Source organism: Syzygium oleosum, unplaced genomic scaffold, assembly GCF_021117445.2.
Source record: "Syzygium oleosum isolate NSW1041296 unplaced genomic scaffold, Sole_v2.1 Sole_v2.01, whole genome shotgun sequence".
Classification (NCBI taxonomy): Eukaryota; Viridiplantae; Streptophyta; class Magnoliopsida; order Myrtales; family Myrtaceae; genus Syzygium; species Syzygium oleosum.
In genome coordinates, this window is record NW_026607485.1 from 26,598,920 (window position 1) to 26,619,921 (window position 21,002).

Here is a 21,002-nt window from a genome sequence, read left to right on the forward strand (position 1 = left end):
CCAAAAAAGATAAAACTGGTAATGTTTATTGGGAGGAACCCAAAACACGAAATCCCCAGGACACATTATTGCTGACGCGGCGTCGTTATTGTCCAAGCCCCAACTCCAAGCGTCCTCTCTAGTCTGCGGTCAGAGCGAGAGTACCGAGTTGCTCGGCTATCGGAGTGGGCGTCGCACCCGCGACTTCCTGTTCCTGTTCCCGTTGCTGTTCCTGTTCCGATTCCGGTTGACCCGTACAGGTATGACGCTTCCCGCACCCGCCATGCGCATGGCGCCTCCCCTTGTGACCATGACCGTGGCCATGGCGATGACCATGATGACCATGTTTGAAAAATCCATGCCCATGGACTAAAAGACCCCTGATATGATGTCCTCGCCCATGTCCATGTCCATGACCGTGGCCCGAATGGACCAAAAGACCCATCATATGATGCCCATGTCCATGTCCATGACCATGACCCCCATATCCAACAACACCCCTCAGACGATGCCCATGTCCATGAAACCCATGCCCTCCGAGACCATGCCCAAAGAGAAGTCCTCCTACGTGGGGACCATGCCCGCCATGAAGCCCATGACCGCCTCCGTTACCCATCCCATGACGAAGATGTGGACCATGATGATGCCTTCCCTCGTGAGCCATTTTCATTTTCATCTTCATCCTCTGTTTAGTATATCCCCCCGACTCTATTTCAGTCTTGACACAGGAATAGCTCTCTGGATGATGAAAGATGAGTGGAAGAGAGGCCCTTATTTATAGAGGTTTACGAGGCGGTGGTTCAACTGTAGCACTCTATCAAATATGGCGATCTTTTCACACGCCTCTTCTCTGCCAAATTTCTTAGCTTAGCTATCAAGTACTTAAGCAATCCGTGTGAACGCTGTGGAAACTTGTCCAACTACGAGCGACGGAACATGTCGTCACGTGTTGTCTTGGGGAGCAAGTTCAGGCGGAAATGTATCAAAGGAGGTCGGTTTCTCTGCATGGGGATATGGGACCAGAGATGGGGATGGGGATGTCGGCACCTTCTTATTTGCGGCTGGACGTTTAGGGCTTGGAGTGCATGTTAGATGAGCAGATAATTTTGCTCCTTTGGGCCACAAAAAGAAGGCGCGATTGAATTGGAGACTTGCTCAGTGAATCTGATTTCTTTTTGTGCTTATTTTATTAACATTCTGTAGATCTTAGAGCTACAAAGTGTCATATCCTTCTCCACGGGGATGGGAATGTCTCTATTCGATACGGTAACACATTACTATGTCATTAAAGTAAGTTTCACAATCTCATCTCCTTCAAATGCTAAAAATACTATTAATAGTACAAGTTTTACTACTAATTATCTGTCGTAGGATTGAAAGATTTGTGCGTACACATGTCATACTGTCCGGCAGGGTCTCTCATGATGAACTCTTGGATGAACTCGTTCTAGGCTACTTTGATAATTGTGAACAAGGCTCCTTATCATAATGCGTAGACTTTGCTTTTCTAAGGATTGAAATCATATCAAACTAGCTTTGTGCGATTTGAAAGTGAAGAACTACTTATCCTTTCCAATCTGGTCCTTCGAAAACGCGATTTGTGGGAATCTCAACCAACCCGACCCAGTTTCTTGATTTGGTGGCTCTCTTGCCATTTCATTAATTAAATGGTTAATACCACGAAAAACCCCAAACTGGTATACCCGTGACAAATTTACCCTCCGTTAACTTCCGTTAAATTAGATTAGTACCACATAAAATCACAGGCTGGTATACTAGTGACAAACGGAGGGTAAAAAAATCCAATCTGGTTACCTGTCAACTGTTACGAGTGATTCAACCCAACAATTTGATAATATAATTTAATGGAAACTAATGAAAGTAAATTTATCACAGGTGTGCTGATTTGGGATTAGTTTACGGTAAATTTATTACATGTGTACCAATTTAAGGTTTTTTATGATATTAATCCTTAATTAAATCTCTCCATCAAAGGCATGGCACGCCAGATATGATTGAATAAAATGACAAACATAGACAGGTGTTATGTGGCGGAGAGAAAGGGCTGCACGAGCAAAGGCATTTAAGTAAACTGGGGTGGAGCTTTGACAGTGATCAACTTGCTTTTCCTTGCGCACTGGCCTCGGCCTTATCTTTGCTTTCTTAACCAGCCAAAACCCTCTTTTTATTTTCTTCTAAGCATATAGTTAGGGCGCGAATGATAATCATTATGTTTCAAAAATCAATTTCTGACTAGAAATTGATTTTTGTATTTCTATTCCATGTACGAGTTTCTTTGCCAAAATACCAATTTGATAATGATACAAAATTTCTATTCCTGAAATAGAAATTTGTTTGATAATGACACAAAATTTCTTTTTTCTCAGCAGCTGGCGGGCGGTGGACGGCAGTGGCCGGAGGTGGCCGGTGTTGGGTGGCGACGGATGACGATGGGCGGCAAGGGAGGATGGTGGCGGGAGGACGGCGGCCGATGGTGGGAGGTGGCCGGCGGCCGGCGTCGCTCGACGGCGAAGGACTATAGATGGCGGCCGGCAACGAAGGACGGTGGCAGGAGTGGGTCGATGTCGGGTGGTGGCGGATGACGATGGGCAGCGGCGGAGGACCGTGGCAGGGGATGGCCGACGGAGGACGGTGGCAAGAGGCAGCCGCTGGACGGCGGCCGACGATAGGAGGTGGTCGGCGTTGCCCAACGGCGGAGGACTACAGACAGCGGCCGACGGCGAAGGACGGTAGTGGGAGTTGGCCAGCGGGTACCGACCAACGGCGGGAGGTGGTTGGCGATGGCTGACGGCGGCAGGTGTTGGGCGGCAGCGAAGGACGGGAGGAGGCGACCAGTAAAGAACGGCAAAAGGTGGCCTGGGGGCGATGGTTAACGGCGGTGGACAGCAGCGGCCAATGGTGGGAGGCGAACGGCGTCGGGCGGTGGCGGAGGACGACATATGGCAGGCGACGATGGATGGCCGCCAGCGAGTGGTGGCAAATGGCGTTGGGAGGCGGCCGACGGCGAAGGACGGCGTCGAACGGCAATCAACGACGGTGGTGGGAGGCGGCCGGCGGCGACGAGAGGTGACCAGCGACGACGGCGGGTGACGGTGGGTGACCAGCCGGCTAGTAGTGAGGGCAAGCGATAAGAAGAGTTTTTATTTCAAAAATAGAAAAGTAGATTTTTTTAGGGAAAAAACCACCAAAAACCCCAAACTTTACCACTTGTGACACATTTACCCCGAACTTTTTTTTGTGACACCAAAAACCCCAAACTATCCTATTTGTGACACATTTACCCCATTGTACTTTAGTCCATGGGCATTTTCGTCTTTTTTGCTTTTTCTTTTTTTTTTCTTTTTTTTTTCCTTTCCGGCGAGGGTCGCCCTCTCCTGGGCGACCCTCGCCCGACGCCGGCAAGGCCGCCCTCGCCGAAAAGGAAAAAAAAAAAGAAAAAAAACAAAGAAAAAGCAAAAAAGACAAAAATGCCCATAGACTAAAGTACAATGGGGTAAATGCGTCACAAATAGGATAGTTTGGGGTTTTTGGTGTCACAAAAAAAGTTCGGGGTAAATGTGTCACAAGTGATAAAGTGTGGGGTTTTTTGGTGGTCTTTTCCCTTTTTTTTACTTTTGATTTCTATTCCAAATCTATTTACGGAATAGAGATTTGTTCCAGAAATAGAAAAATGAAATTGCGTTATCAAACGGATTTCTGTTCCAACTCTGCTCCCAGAAATAGAAAAATAGAAAAATAGAATGGTTATCATTCGCGCCCTTAGTCGTAACTCTATACCGCTTCATAAGAAGAATACTTTTACACAAGTTGTTTTGTTTTTTTTTTTAAACGAGCTGCTTTAAACGACTTCTTGTTAGACGAACTGCCTTTATATGACTTTGGGCTTCCATGTGGTGCAATAATTCATCACTCGTAGCGGAGTCAATTTGCAAATGCTCTGTAGTTCTCCACTTCTTGAAATGGTTTTGATGATCCAATCAGGGGAAATAACCAAAGAAAGTTCGAATTTGGGTGGTGAGTTTGTAGGCGGAAAATTTCTTACTTTGCTTGAATGGCTATCTGATCCGATCAAATCAAAATCTGCCATTCATTGGCAAGGCCTTCTTTTTTGTGGAGACACCACCGGTGAATGATGAACTTTGCTGGTCCTCGCCTCCAAACCGATCAGGAGAGGACTCAGGGTCAAGCCACACTTTATTGTGTGACTACAACAAACGTATTTGCTGATACTTCATCTGCGAATCTTGTTCCCTTTTCTTACAAACTGATCAAATTGGTATATATGCAAAAGATTCCATAATAATGAGTTTCTGGTCTTAATCAGTAGAAGATGTTTGATTTCTTGATCGCCAATTTGGGTTGCTGTAGTTACTTGAATGACAAAGATGAAAAGCATATGCCATTGTCGGCAATGGTTGCTGTGAAAGCCCTCATCTCTCAATTCAATCTGGACAATTTGCTCATGCATGTCAATGGTGCTCTCGGTGAGCTCATAAACGTATCATTTCTAATTCAGAACCTTCAAATCTTCTGTATAAAACTTACTTATGGAATCAGTTGATCCGACGCCTCGAACGACCGATATCATTACACTAATTTGTAGTGTACCATTGCATAATATTGGTACACAAACAGTACGAAGAAACTTCCATTAACCTCCACAACATTTCAACCGCTGAATCTGATCATCCAGCCAAATTAACCCAAAAAGATAAAACTGGTACTGTTTATTGGGAGGAACCAAAAGCACGAAATCCCCAGGACACATTATTGCTGTCACGGCGTCGTTATTGTCCAAGCCCCAACTCCAAGCGTCCTCTCTAGTCCGCAGTCAGAGCGAGAGTACCGAGTTGCTCGGTTATCGGAGTGGGCGTCGCAGCCGCGACTTCCTGTTCCCCATCTTGTTCCTGTTGCTGTTCCTGTTCCGGCACCAGTTGACCCGCACAGGTATGACGCTTCCCGCAACGGCCATGCGCATGGCGCCTCCCCTTGTGACCATGACAGTGGCCATGGCGATGACCATGATGACCATGAGGACCATGTTTGAAAAATCCATGCCCATGGACTAAAAGACCCCTCATATGATGACCGTGTCCATGTCCGTGACCGTGACCGTGACCCGAATGGACTAAAAGACCCATCAGATGACGCCCATGTCCATGTCCATGACCATGACCATGACCCCCATGTCCAACAACACCCCTCAGATGACGCCCATGTCCATGAAACCCATGCCCTCCGAGACCATGCCCGAAGAGAAGTCCTCCTACGTGGGGACCATGCCCGCCATGAAGCCCATGTCCACCTCCCTCACCCATCCCATGACGAAGATGTGGACCATGATGATGCCTTCCCTCGTGAGCCATTCTCATCTTCATCCTCTGTTTAGTATATTCCCCCAACTCTGTTTCAGTCTTGACAGAGGAATAGCTGTCTGGATGATGAGAGATGAAAGATGAGAGGCAGAGAGGCCCTTACTTATAGAATGGTTCACGAGGCGGTGGTTCAACTGCAGCAGTCCATCAAATTTGGCGATCATTCACACGCCTCTTGTTTGCCAAATTTCTAAGCTTAGCTATTAAGTATTCAAGCAATCCGTGTGAACGCTGTGGAAACGTGTCAAACTACGAATGACAGAACATGTTGTCACTTGTTGCCTTGGGGAGCAAGTTCAGGCGTGAATGTAGCCATGGAGGTCGCTGTCTGCGTAGGGATATGGGACCCGAGATGGGGACGGGGGATGTCGACACGTTCTGATTTGCGGCTCCAACGTGTCTCGCTTGGGGTGCACGTTCGATGAGGAGATAATGTTGCTCCTTTCGGCCACAAAAAAACCAACGCATTTGTTTCTTGATTAACATTTTAAATAGAAACTATACTTTTACAGTGTAATGTTTTTTGCCCGATGACATTATTATTGATTTAATTAAGCGTGTTTTAATCATTTAAAAAACTAATGACTATTTTAATCTGAAGAGGATTGGCGCCATATTTTCCTCCTATAAGAAGAAATCAAAGATAGACACATTTTTTCCATGAAAAACAAAAAATATTTTTTTTCTCCAAAATAATGGATCATGTTAATTTTTGTTTCAGAAATAATTAATCATACTATTGAGTGAATGTCACTGTTCGCTACATTTGCACCTTACGACTTCATTGGACTAAGGTTGAGTTAGGTTTGGCTTGTTGGGAAAACTTTTGGTTTAATGCAAAGAACTTTATGGCTCCATCTGTTTCGTAAAAAATGTAATATTTCTGAAAAATATTTTTCAGGAAAATGATAATATTTTTTCAGTGTTTAATTGAAACCTAAAATTGAACTGGAAAAGATTTTCTGTTGTTTGTTGTGGAAAATTTGATTTGATTTTCATAAATAAACATACATTGTTCGGGCATTGGTAACTTGCGAATGGGCAGCCATGGACTAGAAACGGGCACTAGAGTCTTGGGTCCAACTCCGATGGACCCCGACTCGGGCGCCAACAATCAAGGCACAGGCACCTTGGCCCCGAGTGCGGCCTTAATAAATTTGAGCATGGGCACCAAGGTCCTGGGCATTACCTCACTGGACTTGAGCTCTGGCACTGGGGTCCCAGGGTGGGGCCTTGATGAACCTGGACACAACCTTTGTGGACCCGGGCACAACCTTTGTGGACCTAGGCCTAAATGTTAGGGATGTGAGCTTTGGTATCGGGATCCCGCGCTCCACCTTTGTGGATTCGGCCCAATTGATAGGGCATTGGGCACGGGCACCAGGACTTCAAGTCCGGCCTCAATGGACCTAGGCATCAGAGTCTCGGGCTCGACCTCAATGGACCCAAGCACGGGCTCCGGTGATTCGAGCATGGGCATCAAGGTCTTGAGCCTGGCCTTGATAGACTTGGGCTCACTGGAGACTTGGTCCTGGACACTGGGAACCAACATTAGGTTTTTGTATCCAAGCGTAGAGGTTTGTGTTCAAGACCCGATAACCTACGTAGAATCGACACCAACATGCGACACGACACGACACAATACGCCAACACGTCATTTCTAAAAAATTGAGAATTTCGATACATTAGGACACATTGTATATTAAATGTATATTTTTATATATAAATGATAAATTATCATTTTTATGATTATTTCAATTAAATAAATTTGATTCAAATCCACAAATAAATAAATAATAAAAAAGGAGAGTATCGGACAAATGTCAGTGTCTAACACGTCTGACGCCAACATGGAGGCCCCCGGAGAGTGTCCATGCTTCCTTCCCAATACCTAGTTATATTTGGAAAATAATTTAAAATCAGAATTCATTTTCCTGAATTTAAGCATAATTATCCGTTGACTCATTTTTCTAAGCGAATCAAACGACGAAAAATGAGGATAATTTTTTCTCAGATAATGTTTTCTTTGAAAAAAACGGGGCCTACGTGAAAGGAAATGCTTGAAATGCAAATAGTATTTGGTAAAGTGTTATTTAAAACTAATTTGGGAAGCAACTTTGATTTAAATAGTATTTGAAAAAATCACACCTATAAAGGACTTTTGTTATTTTTTTTAAATTCTAAACTTGATCCCTTCGCTAGATGCCGACAAAGGGCTCATGCCACTAGCAAGCCAGATTGGTACAGACAGTCATTGCCTGAGGTGACACGACCTGAGGTGATCCCGGTGAGAGTTGCTTGTGGTCTACGACCTTGTTGAGGGGTTGCAGGCAACGTTGGGCGGGGGAAAATGGCGAGGGTATTTTCTAATTTTCGAAAATTTTTGCAAAGGGAAAATTGGAAGGAAAAAAAAAAATGCATTAGCATTCCAGAAATGCTAAAGCCCAAGGCATGTAGCTCCTATGGACATGCCTTGGCTATATGAGACTTTTAGAGGATTTTGGAAATGTAATTACATCTCCCTAAAATTCTCCAAAAAATTGTCAAACGGCACTTGCTTTGCTCAATGACCTTTAGAGCCCCTAAGGCTTTTGCCAAAGTGGTTGCCACATGTAGCCTATGTTTGCACGATCTCATCTCCTTCTAATGCTAAAACTACAATCACCAGTACAAGGTTGTAATCTTGGTTGTATTTCATAGGATGGTAAGATTTGGGTATAAACTTCGGTTGTGAAAATAAATGGTTTGTCAGTGAATTTCAGTGGTTTGCCTTTTGTTCTAGTCTTTTGAGGGAGCTTGGTACTAAACTTTAACTATGTCAATGAATCTTACCCACACAGATTACTTGACGATGGCTTGGTATCTGACTGTAAATCGACTTTTATGAAATCCGAAAAGCCACAACAATCACCTCATTGATGACCATAATCTGTTTATATACACGCAAGGTGATTAGAGTGCTAATTGAGATTGTGCCAACTACGCTGCGTAGTTGGCACAATCTCACTTAGCCTAAGTTTTAATTAGGCAAGTTTTGACAATGGCTTCTACCCGTCTTCACATCTCCAATATCTTGTCTCCCATCTGCACTCCAATAGATTAAGCTTTTGAAGTATATGGTTGCACATTCAATTTCAAATTACTATTTGAGCCGGAAATCTTGAGCTTAATTCCTGACATCCCCATTTCACCCATCTGTGGGTTCCCCTTTCATTGTAAGCAACGAGTTTCGAAAATTCTTTTTGCTCGAATCCATTGTATCGGCACCTCTGATAGCACAGGGCTAAGACTCAAAATGTTTGCTTTTAACAAACTCAAGCGCATTATGTGCTTTGCCTCTATGTGCAATGAGTTTTTGAGATTAAGATGTAAAGGATCAAAGCTGAAAAGGAAATGGACGGAGTGAGGAAGGAGGATGGGAGCATGTAAAAAAAGGCATGGAGGAGCAATTTAGTCAAGTTTCATCATAAAATCGAGTGAGGCTGTGTTCCACATGATACTCTTTTTTTAATTATTTTTAATCTCATGTATCAACTTTCATTATTATTGTCACCGCTATAGCTCCAAAACTACAAAGTTAGAGAAGAATTTTGGGTAAATACGAATTCTTAAAAAAATTAAAAGACAAAAGCCCATATGATGCGTGGGCACATACACTAGTTGATCATTATTTTCGAAATATAAAGTATATTCCGCGCGGCACTCTAATAGATTAAGCTTTTTGAGTGAACGGCTGCGCATTCAATTTTAAATTGGTATTAGAGTCAGAAATCTCGAGTTTGATTCCTCACATTTACTGTTTACCCATTTATGGGTTCCCCTTCCATAATGAGCGATGAGTTTAAAAATTCTTCTGCTGAATACATCGAATTAGCATGTTTAGGGCCTTCATCATTGAATCGGTATTCACATGAGCGAGAGTGTTAAGAGATAAATTATATACAGTATTGCCGTTTTAATAGCTTAAACTTTTGGAGTAAACAGTTACGCAATCAATTTCTAACTCAAATCATGGTATCCAATCACATGTAAAAGATTCAAATCTCGACTCTTCCTCTCAATCTCTTTGCTCATATGGTCGGGTTTCTCCTTGCCCGTACACAAAGGAGCCCTATCAATCATCTCCTAGAGTCGAGTCCTACGGAGAAATAAAGAGGCACAATTTTTTCCAATTTTTTTGGACAAGAGAATCAAAGAACGAAGGATACACAAATCCATTACTAGCAACACTAATATTCTCAAGCAAATAAAAAAAACCAACGAAAACAATAACCAAAAACCAGAGACTCGATCCGAGTCGACCGGCTACAAACCGGCGCGATATCGACAAGTTAAAAGACTAATCGGCCAAGTCGGCGACGTCAACAATGGTGGTGATGTCCTCCTCCAAGCCCATGCGGATGTACTCCTCCCAGGCCGTGCTGATGATGTCCCCATCCATGAACGGGAACAGCATGACCTCCGTTCATGTGTCCAAAAAGACCATGCCCGTCAGGATGGGGATGATGGTGATGAGGATGCAAATTCCCTAGAAGCCCATGTATGGCGTGCCCAAGCCCATGCCCATGCCCCTGCATGACCCCATGATGGCCATGTCCCAGGAGCCCATGCCCATGATGTCCTCCTCCCAGACCATACCTGCCGTAATATCCTCCCCCATGATGGCCATGGCCGTGACCGATATGTCCGCCATGGCCATGGTGTCCCTCACCATGGTGCATGTAGTGATACTGCTGCTGATGATGATATCCTTGGTATGACATTTTTCTGCTCTGGGTTTAGACGCTGGCTTTCAATCTCAAGTTGCTGAAATTTCAAGTATTTTATTGGAAGACTGATTAGATGATGCGAAATGAAGAAGGGATTGGAGCTATTTATAAGGATGAAAAGGCAAGAGGGCTGACGTCGACGAAGCTAGGCCACGGTTTCGCTCGGCCGCCAGATCCTACACACGGATTTCACAGGCAAGACACGTTTCTTCATCTGTGTGCTTAGTTTTTTCTCTGCGTAGCCATTAAGCATACGCGTGAATCTGGTGCAATCGTTTTAAAAAATTACAAGATTCGAAGTGCGGTGTTTGTTTAAGGAACGACGGCTCCACCTGCTCCGGTGGGCAAAGGATAAGATAATTTATATTTGGTCTTGAGATGATGAGATGGTAGTTTCCTTCTGCTAAATTTTCAGCAGGCTTTTCCAGGAAATGTTTCTAATGCTAGCATATGCCCCGCCTCTGATCAGATGAGATGTCATGTTCGGAGATATCTTCGATGAAAAGTACGAGAGATGAGTACACAGAATCTCGTAAACTGGTACCGCCCGAAAACATTTACTCTAAACTTTCGAGTAACCCTGTGCACTGGGTACAACTAAACCCAAGAACCGGACTCAGCGGTTGAAGGCCGGTTCTAGTTGGAACCGCGGGTTCTACTTGAGAACCGATTCAAGCAGTATGTTCCAAAGCGAACCAGTACGGTTCCAGTGTTAAACCGGCTTTGAGCATCTAAAAAAAAATTATTTGCACCCATCAGGAATTAAACCATAGTTTCTGGCATTAAAAGAAACATCTTGATTAACATATATTTTTGTAGCGAAACTATGCACCTTTTATATTTCAATGAAATATTTGATTTTTTTTTAATAGAGTACACACGGTTTCCTGTTCTCAAAATTTTAGAACGTGGAGCCACAAGGTTGGTTCTCGATGAGTCCCTGTAATGACCGAACAGAGGTATAAATCATTGAAAGGTACCAAATAATACAAGACGGGAGTAATATTAGATAGAAATTTATTACATGTAATAAATGTATATTGAATTTATATGTAAGCCAATTTAATTTAGGCTGACTCTATTTCCACAATCATACCATCGAAATCTCCACAACTCCCTCGACACGCTAACTGTCAGCAAGTTTTGACTGTGGCCTCTACTCATCTTCACATCTCCAATATCGTCTCACATCACCAACAGTTCATTTTAGAGAAAATCCGTCAAGATCCTCTTCTCTTACTTTTTACTCCATTTCCCTCCCCTTTCTCCAATTCAGTTGAAAAAGTTTCATGTAGCCCATTATTTATTATGAAAACGATTAGGCGCTAAAAGACAAAACTCATGCAAAGCGTGGGCACATCAAAACTAGTTCCCATTATTCTTAATGTCAAGTCGACTATTGTGATCCGAGATTCGATGAAACGATTAGCGCTAAAAGACAAAACTCATGCAAAGCGTGGGCACATAAACTAGTTCCCCATTATTCTTAAATTGATCCGATCGATTGCCCTTTCGCGATAAATTTTAGGACTTGATTACAGTTTTTGAAAATTTAGGACTCAATTACACTTTTGTGATAAATTTTAGGACTTCTAGTATATTTATCCTTTGATTAATATCTTCTAAACATTTAAGTACACATGCGTTTTATTGGGACTTGGCCCCTTTTTTCTGGCTAGGCAGATGCAAATATTACTTGTAGCGTGACTTAAATAAGTAATTCTCATTTGAGCGCTTCATCATGTTTTGATTTCTGTTAATTTTTTTTGGTCCATTTATTTTGCAAGAGAATAAAAGAACAAATAAGAGACAAATTCAGTACAAGCAACAGTAATATTCTCAAGATTAAACAAAAAACGAACGAAAGAATAACAGAAGCCCCGAGACTCGATCCGGAGACAATCGGCCACAAACCGGCGCGATATCTGAAATGTTAAAACACTAATTCACCAAGTCAGCGACATCATGATGATGGCGGTGATGGTGATGTCCTCCTCCAAGGCCATGTGGATGATGTCCCCATCCATGAACTGGAGCAGCATGGCCTCCGTTCATGTGTCCAAAAAGACCATGCCCATGAGGATGGGGATGTTGGTGATGAGGATGCAAATTCCCTAGAAGCCCACGTATGGCATGCCCAAGCCCATGCCCCTGCATGACCCCATGATGGCCATGTCCCAGAATCCCATGCCCATGATGTCCTCCTCCCAGACCATACCCACCGTGATATCCTCCACCATGATGGCCAGGGCCGTGACCAATATGCGCTCCATGGCCATGATGTCCCTCACCATGGTACATGTGGTGATGCTGGTGATGATGTCCTTGGTGGTGAGACATCTTTCTGTCTCTGGATTTAGACGCGCGCTTTCAATATTTCAAGTTCCTGAAGTTTGAGGTATTCGACTGGAATGACTGATTGGATGGTGCGAAATGAAGAAGGGATTGGAGGGTATTTATAAGAATTGAGCCTGGTGAGAGGGTGGACCTCAACGAAGCAAAGGCCCCAAATTTCACTCGGCCACCCATATCCTAAACACGGATTTCTCTAATAGACGCGTGCCTTGCCCCTGTGTGCTTAGTTTTCTCTGCTTAGCCATTAAGCATCCGCGTGAATCTGGTGAAACGTTTTGAAAACCACAAGATTCAAAGTGGTGTGTTTGTTTAAGGAACAACAACTCCAGCTGTTTGGGTGGAGAAAGGAGAAGATAATTGTAAAATATGGGTTTTGAAAAGTCAAAAGGGAAAAGAAGAGAAAAAAGGGAAAGGTGAACAGTGCACGCTCGGCTCTTTTAACAGACCGAGAGCTCGCGAGACGGAGGAAAAGAAGAAAGAAAGGACATAAAGAAATGAAAGGGAAAGGAGAGAAGAGGGGTTTTGCGTATACTTACCACGGACATCTCGCCAAATCAGATTTACTACGTATAGCAATGCCCGATAAGTACTCGCACCTTCATTTTTCCAATTGGTGAAGTTTTCGAAATTAAGGCTTAAATTCGAAATTTTGTTCAATTCGACCCATGAAGTACAATTTTTGAGTTGTTAAGCTATAGGATTTTTTAGAAATTGTGGATTATGGCGTTGTGGAGCCATGAGTTTGATGGGAGTCGACTTGGAGCAACGGTTTACTCGGAGCGAGAATTTTAAGGTGTTGCACTCAAGCTCCGCATTGTAGATAGTTTTGATTATACATTTCGGTAGAGAGTTTTGTTAACGTGTAGAATCGTTTTGTAAGCAATTCAGCTTAGTTTAGCCTATTTGTAGTTGATGTAGCTTTTTGTTTAATTTTGACGTTATTTCTCACTTACTTAATAGGATTACAAGTTTGACAGTTTGAGTAATCGTTGTTTGGTCGCAGGCATTCCAAGGCGAATAGTGTTATCTCTTCTTCGAGTTTGTAAATTCATATTTCGAAAGTAATATGGATTATGTATAGTATGAGTTATAAAATGGCATTATTGTTGCATAAAAAGTCAGATCGAGCATTTACTACTTCTGGTTATTTATTAATGTTTTAAAAAACGTGTTATGCAAGGTATTATGAAGAAATATATACATGTACATATATATGTGTGTGTTGCTTTGCGAACTAGTTTATTAAAAGGATTTCTGAATGATATGAGAAATGCTTTGAGAAAGGTATTTCTAGCGGATGAGATGTATTGCGAAAAGGTTATATGTTTTGGTTTATAAAATGTATAATGGTTCATGAGGTTGATTTTGGATTGGATTTTTGGTATTGTAGAATGATTGTTTGATGCTCAATATAGTTGTAAACCCAGTCAGGAGTTTATGGGTATGCATATCAGTTTAAAAATACCTTTCTGGGCCGACCCACTGGCTAATATTAGATGGAAACCTTGTCAAAAGGGAATCTTGATTGTCATGTCACTAGGAATTATGTGGTGATCATAGTTTGAAATTGAGCAATAGATTAGTCAATGAAATGGACCATTGGCGTGGTTTTTAATAGAGATTTAGCAATGGACTTGACCATTGATGTTTAATTTGAGATTGTGGATTAAATGAGTATTTTTAATTTGTATAAAATTTTGTTAGAATGAAACAACTTATATTTGATTTGATATGCATGTTATATGTTGGGATTGAAGTATGAGTTTTTGGTATGCATAATGGCTGCTCGATTTGCTTAGAAGAGATGCACTATTTATTGGGTTGTGGTTACTCATCCAATTCATTTTACATATTTTTCAGGTCCCTCGGTTTGTGGCAAGTAGAATTAGAGCGCTATTGACATCAAGTTGTACCGTTTTTGAATTGATACTAGTTGGTTGGCTGAGTTCTAAGTTGTACATATTTTTTTTTTGAGACTACGTCCTTTGGTTGGAAGGATGGCCGTGTCATTCCTCATTCTTGATGAATTCGGGGTGCGACAATAATCATCCAGTATCTTTTGCTGGGGTTGAAGATGATGGAGTAGATAAGACCTTGAAACACTTAATATCATTTGCCTCACCTCTAATTAAGATGAGATTTCATGTTTGGAGATATTTTTCGATGAAAAATATAGAGAATAAGTACACATAAATGTCTAAATTGTAACACTTAGACACATTTACCCTCAATTTTCAAGTAGTGTATAAAAAAAACGCAATTGACATTATTATCCAATTTGTACCCTACCGTCATAATTGATAAAATATGCGGGATCGATTAGACAAAGGAAGAAGAGTGGGAAACAAAATATACTATGCTCCCTTCCTTTTGGATCTAGACATACCCCTGGGGTTGGTAAGGTGAAATGGGGCTACCCTAGCCCAATTCTAACCTTTGATTGATAGATTAAGAGCCCTGTCAAGGCATAGACATAAGAGGTCTTTCTCTTAACAAGCATTTTTTCCTCTCTTTTTTCCCAATAAGTCGATGGACTTTCTTCATAGGATCAAGCGCATACCTAATTCTATGTGGCCAATGACGTACTGCATAGCTTTCTTCAAAAGGGCAATTATTACCTTTCTGCTATTTACAACCTTAGATATTTACAGAATTTGCACTAACGCTAAATTTTCTTTAAAAGGACAAGTTTACAATTGTCTACTTTTTTGCCCCCCATTCCATAGTTCTATGGATGCATTGTTTAACCAGGAATCAAATATAATAGCCATAATCAAACAGTTAATTAACATTAAGTCTTGTTGTATATGATTATCACCCAAGCCACAGAGTCCCTATAAGTCCTCATGAGATTAAAAGGTGTGTTAGGGCAGAAAAAGGGTATAAATTGTTGATATATAACTGATAATATACGAGAAGACTAATATCTACTAGAAATTTGACAATGAAATGGACTAATATTAATAAGAAATTAGATAATATACAAATTCATAAAGCTGTCATGCCATTGATGAAATTCGGTCCTTAACTCGTTCGAAAAATCCTTGATATGAAAACGACAATGGAGAACTAGAGGAGAGATTTACATGAAACAATTAGAAGGGTTCTCCTTTAGTAATAGTGAGCATTTGGTATATAAGCTTAAAAAATCTATATATGGTTTGAAATAAGCATCCCACCAATGGTACTTAAGGTTCCATGATGTCATCTCTTCATTCAGTTTTGTAGAAAATGTCATGGATCAATATCTATACCCAAAGGTCAGTGAGAGCAAAATTTGTTTTCTTGTCCTATATGTGAGTGACATTTTACTTTCAACCAATGATAAGGGCTTTTTACATGAAGTGAAACAATTTCTTTCTAAAGTTTTGACATGAAAAATATAGGTAAGGCATCTTATTTCATTGATATTAAGATCCATAGGGATAGACCTCGAGGCATTTTAGGACTATCTCAAGAAACTTATATCAGTAAAGTCTTAGAGAGATTTCAAATGAAAGATTGATCACCAAGCATAGCACCTATTGTGAAGGGTGACGGGTTCAATTTGAACTAGTGTCCGAAGAACGATTTATAAAAGAAACAAATGAAAAACATATCATATACTTATGCTGTCGAAAGCTTGATGTATGCTCAGATTTGTACTCGACCTGACATTGCTTTTGCTGTAATCCAGGTATGGACCACTAGAGAGCTACAAATAAGGTAATGAGGTACCTTCAAGGTACAAAAGGTTATATGCTTATGTAAAGACGGACTGATAACCTGGAGGTAGTTGGTTATTCGGATTCGGACTTCGCTTGTTGCGTTGATTCTCGAAAATCAACATCTAGATACATTTTTATGTTTACTAGCGGAGCCGTGTCCTGGAGGAGTGTGAAGCAGACTTTGATTGCTACTTCCACAATGGAGGTTGAGTTCCTTTCCTATTTTGAGGCCACCTTGCATGGTGTATGGTTGAAGAGTTTCATATCAGGGCTTAGAGCTGTGAATTCCATTGCTAGGCCATTAAGGATATTTTGTGACAATTCAGCTGTGGTTTTCATGGCTAAAAACAACAAAAATGGTAGTCGAAGCAAGTACATTGACATTAAGCATTTAGCTATAAGAGAACATGTTAAACACAACAAAATGGTCATAAAACACGTTAGCACTGAATTGATGTTAGATGATCCTTTAAGTAGAGGCATGCTACCAATAAGTTATAAGGATCATGTGGCTAGGATGAGAATCAGTCCTATCATGTAAAATTTCTTCATATGAACGAATTTGTGAAACTCTTATTCATTTGTGATGTTTTTCTTGATTTTGGTGTACACATTCATTTATTCTGATAATAACAATCACTTTTGACCTAGAGTAAACATAATGTATATTCATTAAGTTATGTTGTCACATATGGGCTGATTTTGAAGAGATAAGGTGCATTGTGATGCACGGAAGATAATACTCGTTTTAATAGGACTTATCGCCATAATTCATGTGCTTTGTCTCCGGCATGAAGTTTTTATGAATTTGATTCAATATTTCGTTTGATGATATGTTGGGATTAAATGGGAGAATGTTATCATACCGACCGACAATGTGATCCCATATTGCCAACATTAATTAAATTTCGTTGACATTTTATTGTCTGCATTAAGCTGCATGATAACTATAGTGATCACCCAATTTTAAGATAACTATATTGATGGAAAACGTTATCTCTAAGGGTGGGAATGAGAATATAAATACGTCTAAGTCAAACCCTCAGGATATAGAAAATCACACCATCAACTTTGAGAGAGCAATTGGCTAGAAGTACTCATTTACACCAATTGTTCAATTCTTCGTATATCTGGTTTTCGAATTCATCAATGACCGGAGCTCAGTACACAATTTTTCACGATTCCGCATTCAATTCTTATTAGGCACAGTTTTTGTTCATTCATCAATAATCGGAATCTTCGGTCTGCTTGTTCTGCCCATCACAGCATATGACAACACATCCGCGAATTCGAGAGATTGGTTTAAATTGACATTTCTTTTAATTTTTCAAGTGGAAAATATGCCTCGTTTTGCTTTTTTAAGTTGATCTGAAGCAAACAGACACTGTTGAACAGCTAGGATGATGGAATACCCCTGCTAAAATCCCCCACTCGCGAACAAAATTTTTCGGGGCACTTCCATGTTCTTGGTCGAAATGGCCTTTGCAAATTGGAAGAGTCAATGAAGAATTTGGCAATCACTTCGACGGTATTTTCCATGGTTCATCATTGTCACGTATACTGCTGTAATTGTGCATTTTCTTTTCTCTTTTAATGTCAATGCAGATCGTTTCGCCAGCCAGATGTTTCTTCAGTTAGGATCTTATCGTCTTCGATTGGCTTGTTGGCGGAAAAATTGGTCGGCTTGTTCTTGCTAGAAAACATGGTAAATTGACGTGCCTCAGATCACCACTTTCAACTTTTGTGACAAAATGGGGTCTGACTTTTCCCCACATCTCCCGGGATAAGTTTAGACAATGTTATCTCAAAAAGGAGGTTTATGTAGTTAATGTCAAAGCTCAGAAGAGTGCTAACGATATTGTCTTGTCAAACAGTATGGTTGTCCTACCAGTATGTTTCTTCTGCTGTTATAATTTCAAGATTTGCAGATGCATAATTTCTTTCTAGACATGCTAATTGTCCAATCTGCTTTTGTCTAAGCACGCATGATTTGAAAACAAACAAAAGAAATGACTGTGTGATAAAGATTCAAACAAAAGAATCATCATGCATTCTCTCAGTCAAAAGCAGCCACAGATTTTGGTGAATTGTGCATTCTTTCTCGTCCCATTTTGCTATAGTTACCTAATTTTATTTGTTTCAAGTTGATATGACGAGTGTCTTGAATAATCTTGGGACGCCAGAAATTTTCGCTCAAATGTCTCACTGTTTTTGTGGAAATCCACCAGGGATCGGGTGTTTTGAACTTTACAAATTTGTTTGCAAATGAATGCCTTTTCTTTTCAGCCCCTAACATGTTTGTGATAAGCTGAACCAACAATATGAGCTACTGTTTTGCAAGGAATTGATTCTTCCTTGTCAAGTACTTCTGGTTGACACGGTTATCTTTTTGAAAGAAACAGACTTGAATGCTACATACTGAGGATGTTGTTGTACTCTAGAGTATCAGAACATAATCCGAATCAAATCGGCAACCGTAGATCAACCCAATAAACTGATATCATCTTGTTAAATATTATTGTTGTCCTACCCAGTATTATTCTTCTACTGTTCTAATTTCAAGATTTGCAGATGCATAATTTCTTTTTAGACATGTTAATTGTCCTATCTGCTTCTGTCTAAGCACGCATGATTTGAAAACAAACAAAAGAAATGATTGTGTGATAAATATTCAAACAAAAGAATCATGCATTCTGAGTCAAAAGCAGATACAGATTTTGGTGAATTGTGCATTCTTTCTCGTCCCGTTTTGCTACAGTTACCTTATTTTCTATGTTTCAAGTTGATTTGACGAGTGTCTCAAATAATCTCAGGGACGCCAGAAATTTTCGCTCGAATGTCTCCCTGTTTTCGTGGAAATCCACCAGGGATCGGGTATTTTGAACTTTACAAATTTGTTTGCAAATGAATGCCTTTTCTTTTCAGCCCCTTACATGTTTGTGATGAGCTGAACCAACAATATGAGCTACTGTTTTGCAAGGAATTGCTTCTTCGTTGTCAAGTACTTCTGGTTGAAACAGTTGTCTTTTTGAAAGAAACAGACTCATATGCTGCATACTAGGGATGTTGTTGTACTCTAGAGTATCAGAACATGATCGGAATCAAATAGGAAACTGATAGATCAACCCAACAAACTTTGCATGAGGAGATCATTTCGAAGCAGTTCATGAAGTATGTTACCGAAACTAATCAAGAGCGTTTGTGTTTCCATCATCTACTTAGCAAGAAACTCAGAGACTATCACGAATCAGACCTGCACCGGTAGTACTTGGAACAACCTCGGGTTTCGGGATTTGACGGAGGAGGTAGACAGTCTCCACTCTTGCTGTAGGCATTGCCACTCCCTCCCCCATTGCAGACCGGCTGGTCTCTCTTGAGCGCACCAGGAGATATATACTTCTTCTGCTCGAGGATTCGCCGGTTGATCTCCGAGTCCATCTGGAACTCTGCTTCTTCGCTGCACTCAGCTATCGAGCCATTGCACGCCGTGGCACGAGCATTGACCTTCTGGGGAGCAATGTTGCCGGTGCTGAGAAGATAGAGGACCACTAGGAACGCGAATGGGAGAAGCTTGATGGGAGAAGTGGCTGCCATGTCCTCAATAGTTTATGTGAAGTCCACTACGGAGGGTGACTTATAGGAGCATCTGAATCCGACTTTCGTTCCTGTGTAAAAGACGGTAGTGGCAGCCGCACTTGGAGGACAGTGGGGACCGCACTTCACCAAATACATAGACCTCTCTCTTCACACCAAGTTCCTCTTTTTCGGCATGAGAACTATGCAAGGCTTGACCTTTCCCTGATTGTGACTGGGTGAATTGGTGGCACGTGTGCGACTTGAATGGGGTTTGGTATGTTCTTCTCCTGCGTCAATCATGTGCACGATCCTCTCGTCAAAAGATATTTATCGTTTGAATACTCTTTAGGACCGTAAGAAAATATGGCGTCTTGTAGACTTTTCCTCTTATTCGTGAACGGCTGCGGAGGGGCAAGTAGCACTGCTACCCCTTGGCCATTACCATAATAGTCTCACGCTCTTTATGAAATGTTTAGATTCAAATATTCGGATTGAGCTATAACTATTCATTGTAACTATAGATGTATGAACTGGTCTCCGCAGCTCTATTCGTACGGTAGAAATCATGAACTCTCTCCATATATGGTAGCAAATACTCAAGGTGCAAGTTGGCTAGAGTTTCGCTCATCATAAACTCGATGTTGCTATAGTCCATTTACATTTCTTGTTATAATCAAACTTGTGGCTCTGGAATGTTGAAATGAGTCCGTTTTGTTTTTTGTAAGAAATGAGGGCAAAACCCTAGAGTTACACTCTTCTAATAAAACTTGATTTCCTATCAACAACTTAAGTAAACCTCCCGATGACTTATCTAATGCTAGAGTCTCATTTGCATCAAATGACTGAAATATCCAATTTGCTAATCAATTTGCACATGAGTATCATTTCCTAAAAGTATGTACAATTTTAAACTGTTGGAAATACTCTAACATTTTCCCAATTCGAGAAAGGAGAATGTCCCCAAAATTGAGAGAGGGAGTTGATTTCTGAAGAAGGAAAATAGCCGCTTGCAAGTCCACCTCCACGATAAGTTTGCGAATGCCCAATGAGATGGCCATTTTGAGACCCAAATATATGCCCCAAAGTTCTTCTTTGAGGGAAGAACACGCTCCCACATTTTGCGCGAACCTAGCAAGCCAATTGCCTAATTCATTAAGAAGAAGCCCACCTACTAAAGCTAGACCCGAGTTATTTTTAGAGGCCCTATCAGAATTGAGTTT

At 41.1% G+C, this 21,002-nt stretch overlaps 3 protein-coding genes across 3 annotated transcripts; all 3 read right to left on the reverse strand.

Annotated features, from left to right (window-relative positions):
* On the reverse strand, positions 1-734 carry LOC115686336 (uncharacterized). Its single transcript, XM_030611593.2, has one exon. The coding sequence runs from the start codon at positions 659-661 to the stop codon at positions 119-121; it is 543 nt and encodes a 180-aa protein (XP_030467453.1). The 5' UTR covers positions 662-734; the 3' UTR covers positions 1-118.
* A 3,890-nt stretch (positions 735-4,624) lies between these two features.
* On the reverse strand, positions 4,625-5,562 carry LOC115686335 (uncharacterized). The gene has a single exon (XM_030611589.2). It carries the CDS (start codon positions 5,376-5,378, stop codon positions 4,821-4,823), a length of 558 nt encoding a protein of 185 aa, XP_030467449.2. The 5' UTR covers positions 5,379-5,562; the 3' UTR covers positions 4,625-4,820.
* Positions 5,563-19,304: 13,742 nt separating this feature from the next.
* Positions 19,305-19,828, reverse strand: LOC115686325 (protein RALF-like 32). The gene has a single exon (XM_030611577.2). It carries the CDS (start codon positions 19,798-19,800, stop codon positions 19,447-19,449), a length of 354 nt encoding a protein of 117 aa, XP_030467437.1. The 5' UTR covers positions 19,801-19,828; the 3' UTR covers positions 19,305-19,446.
* Between the last annotated feature and the right edge of the window lie 1,174 nt (positions 19,829-21,002).

Bases quoted from the DNA above. Each gene is read 5' to 3' on its own strand.
- LOC115686325 (XM_030611577.2), bottom strand. From the start codon at position 19,800: ATGGCAGCCACTTCTCCCATCAAGCTTCTCCCATTCGCGTTCCTAGTG.
- LOC115686335 (XM_030611589.2), bottom strand. From the start codon at position 5,378: ATGAAGATGAGAATGGCTCACGAGGGAAGGCATCATCATGGTCCACAT.
- LOC115686336 (XM_030611593.2), bottom strand. From the start codon at position 661: ATGAAGATGAAAATGAAAATGGCTCACGAGGGAAGGCATCATCATGGT.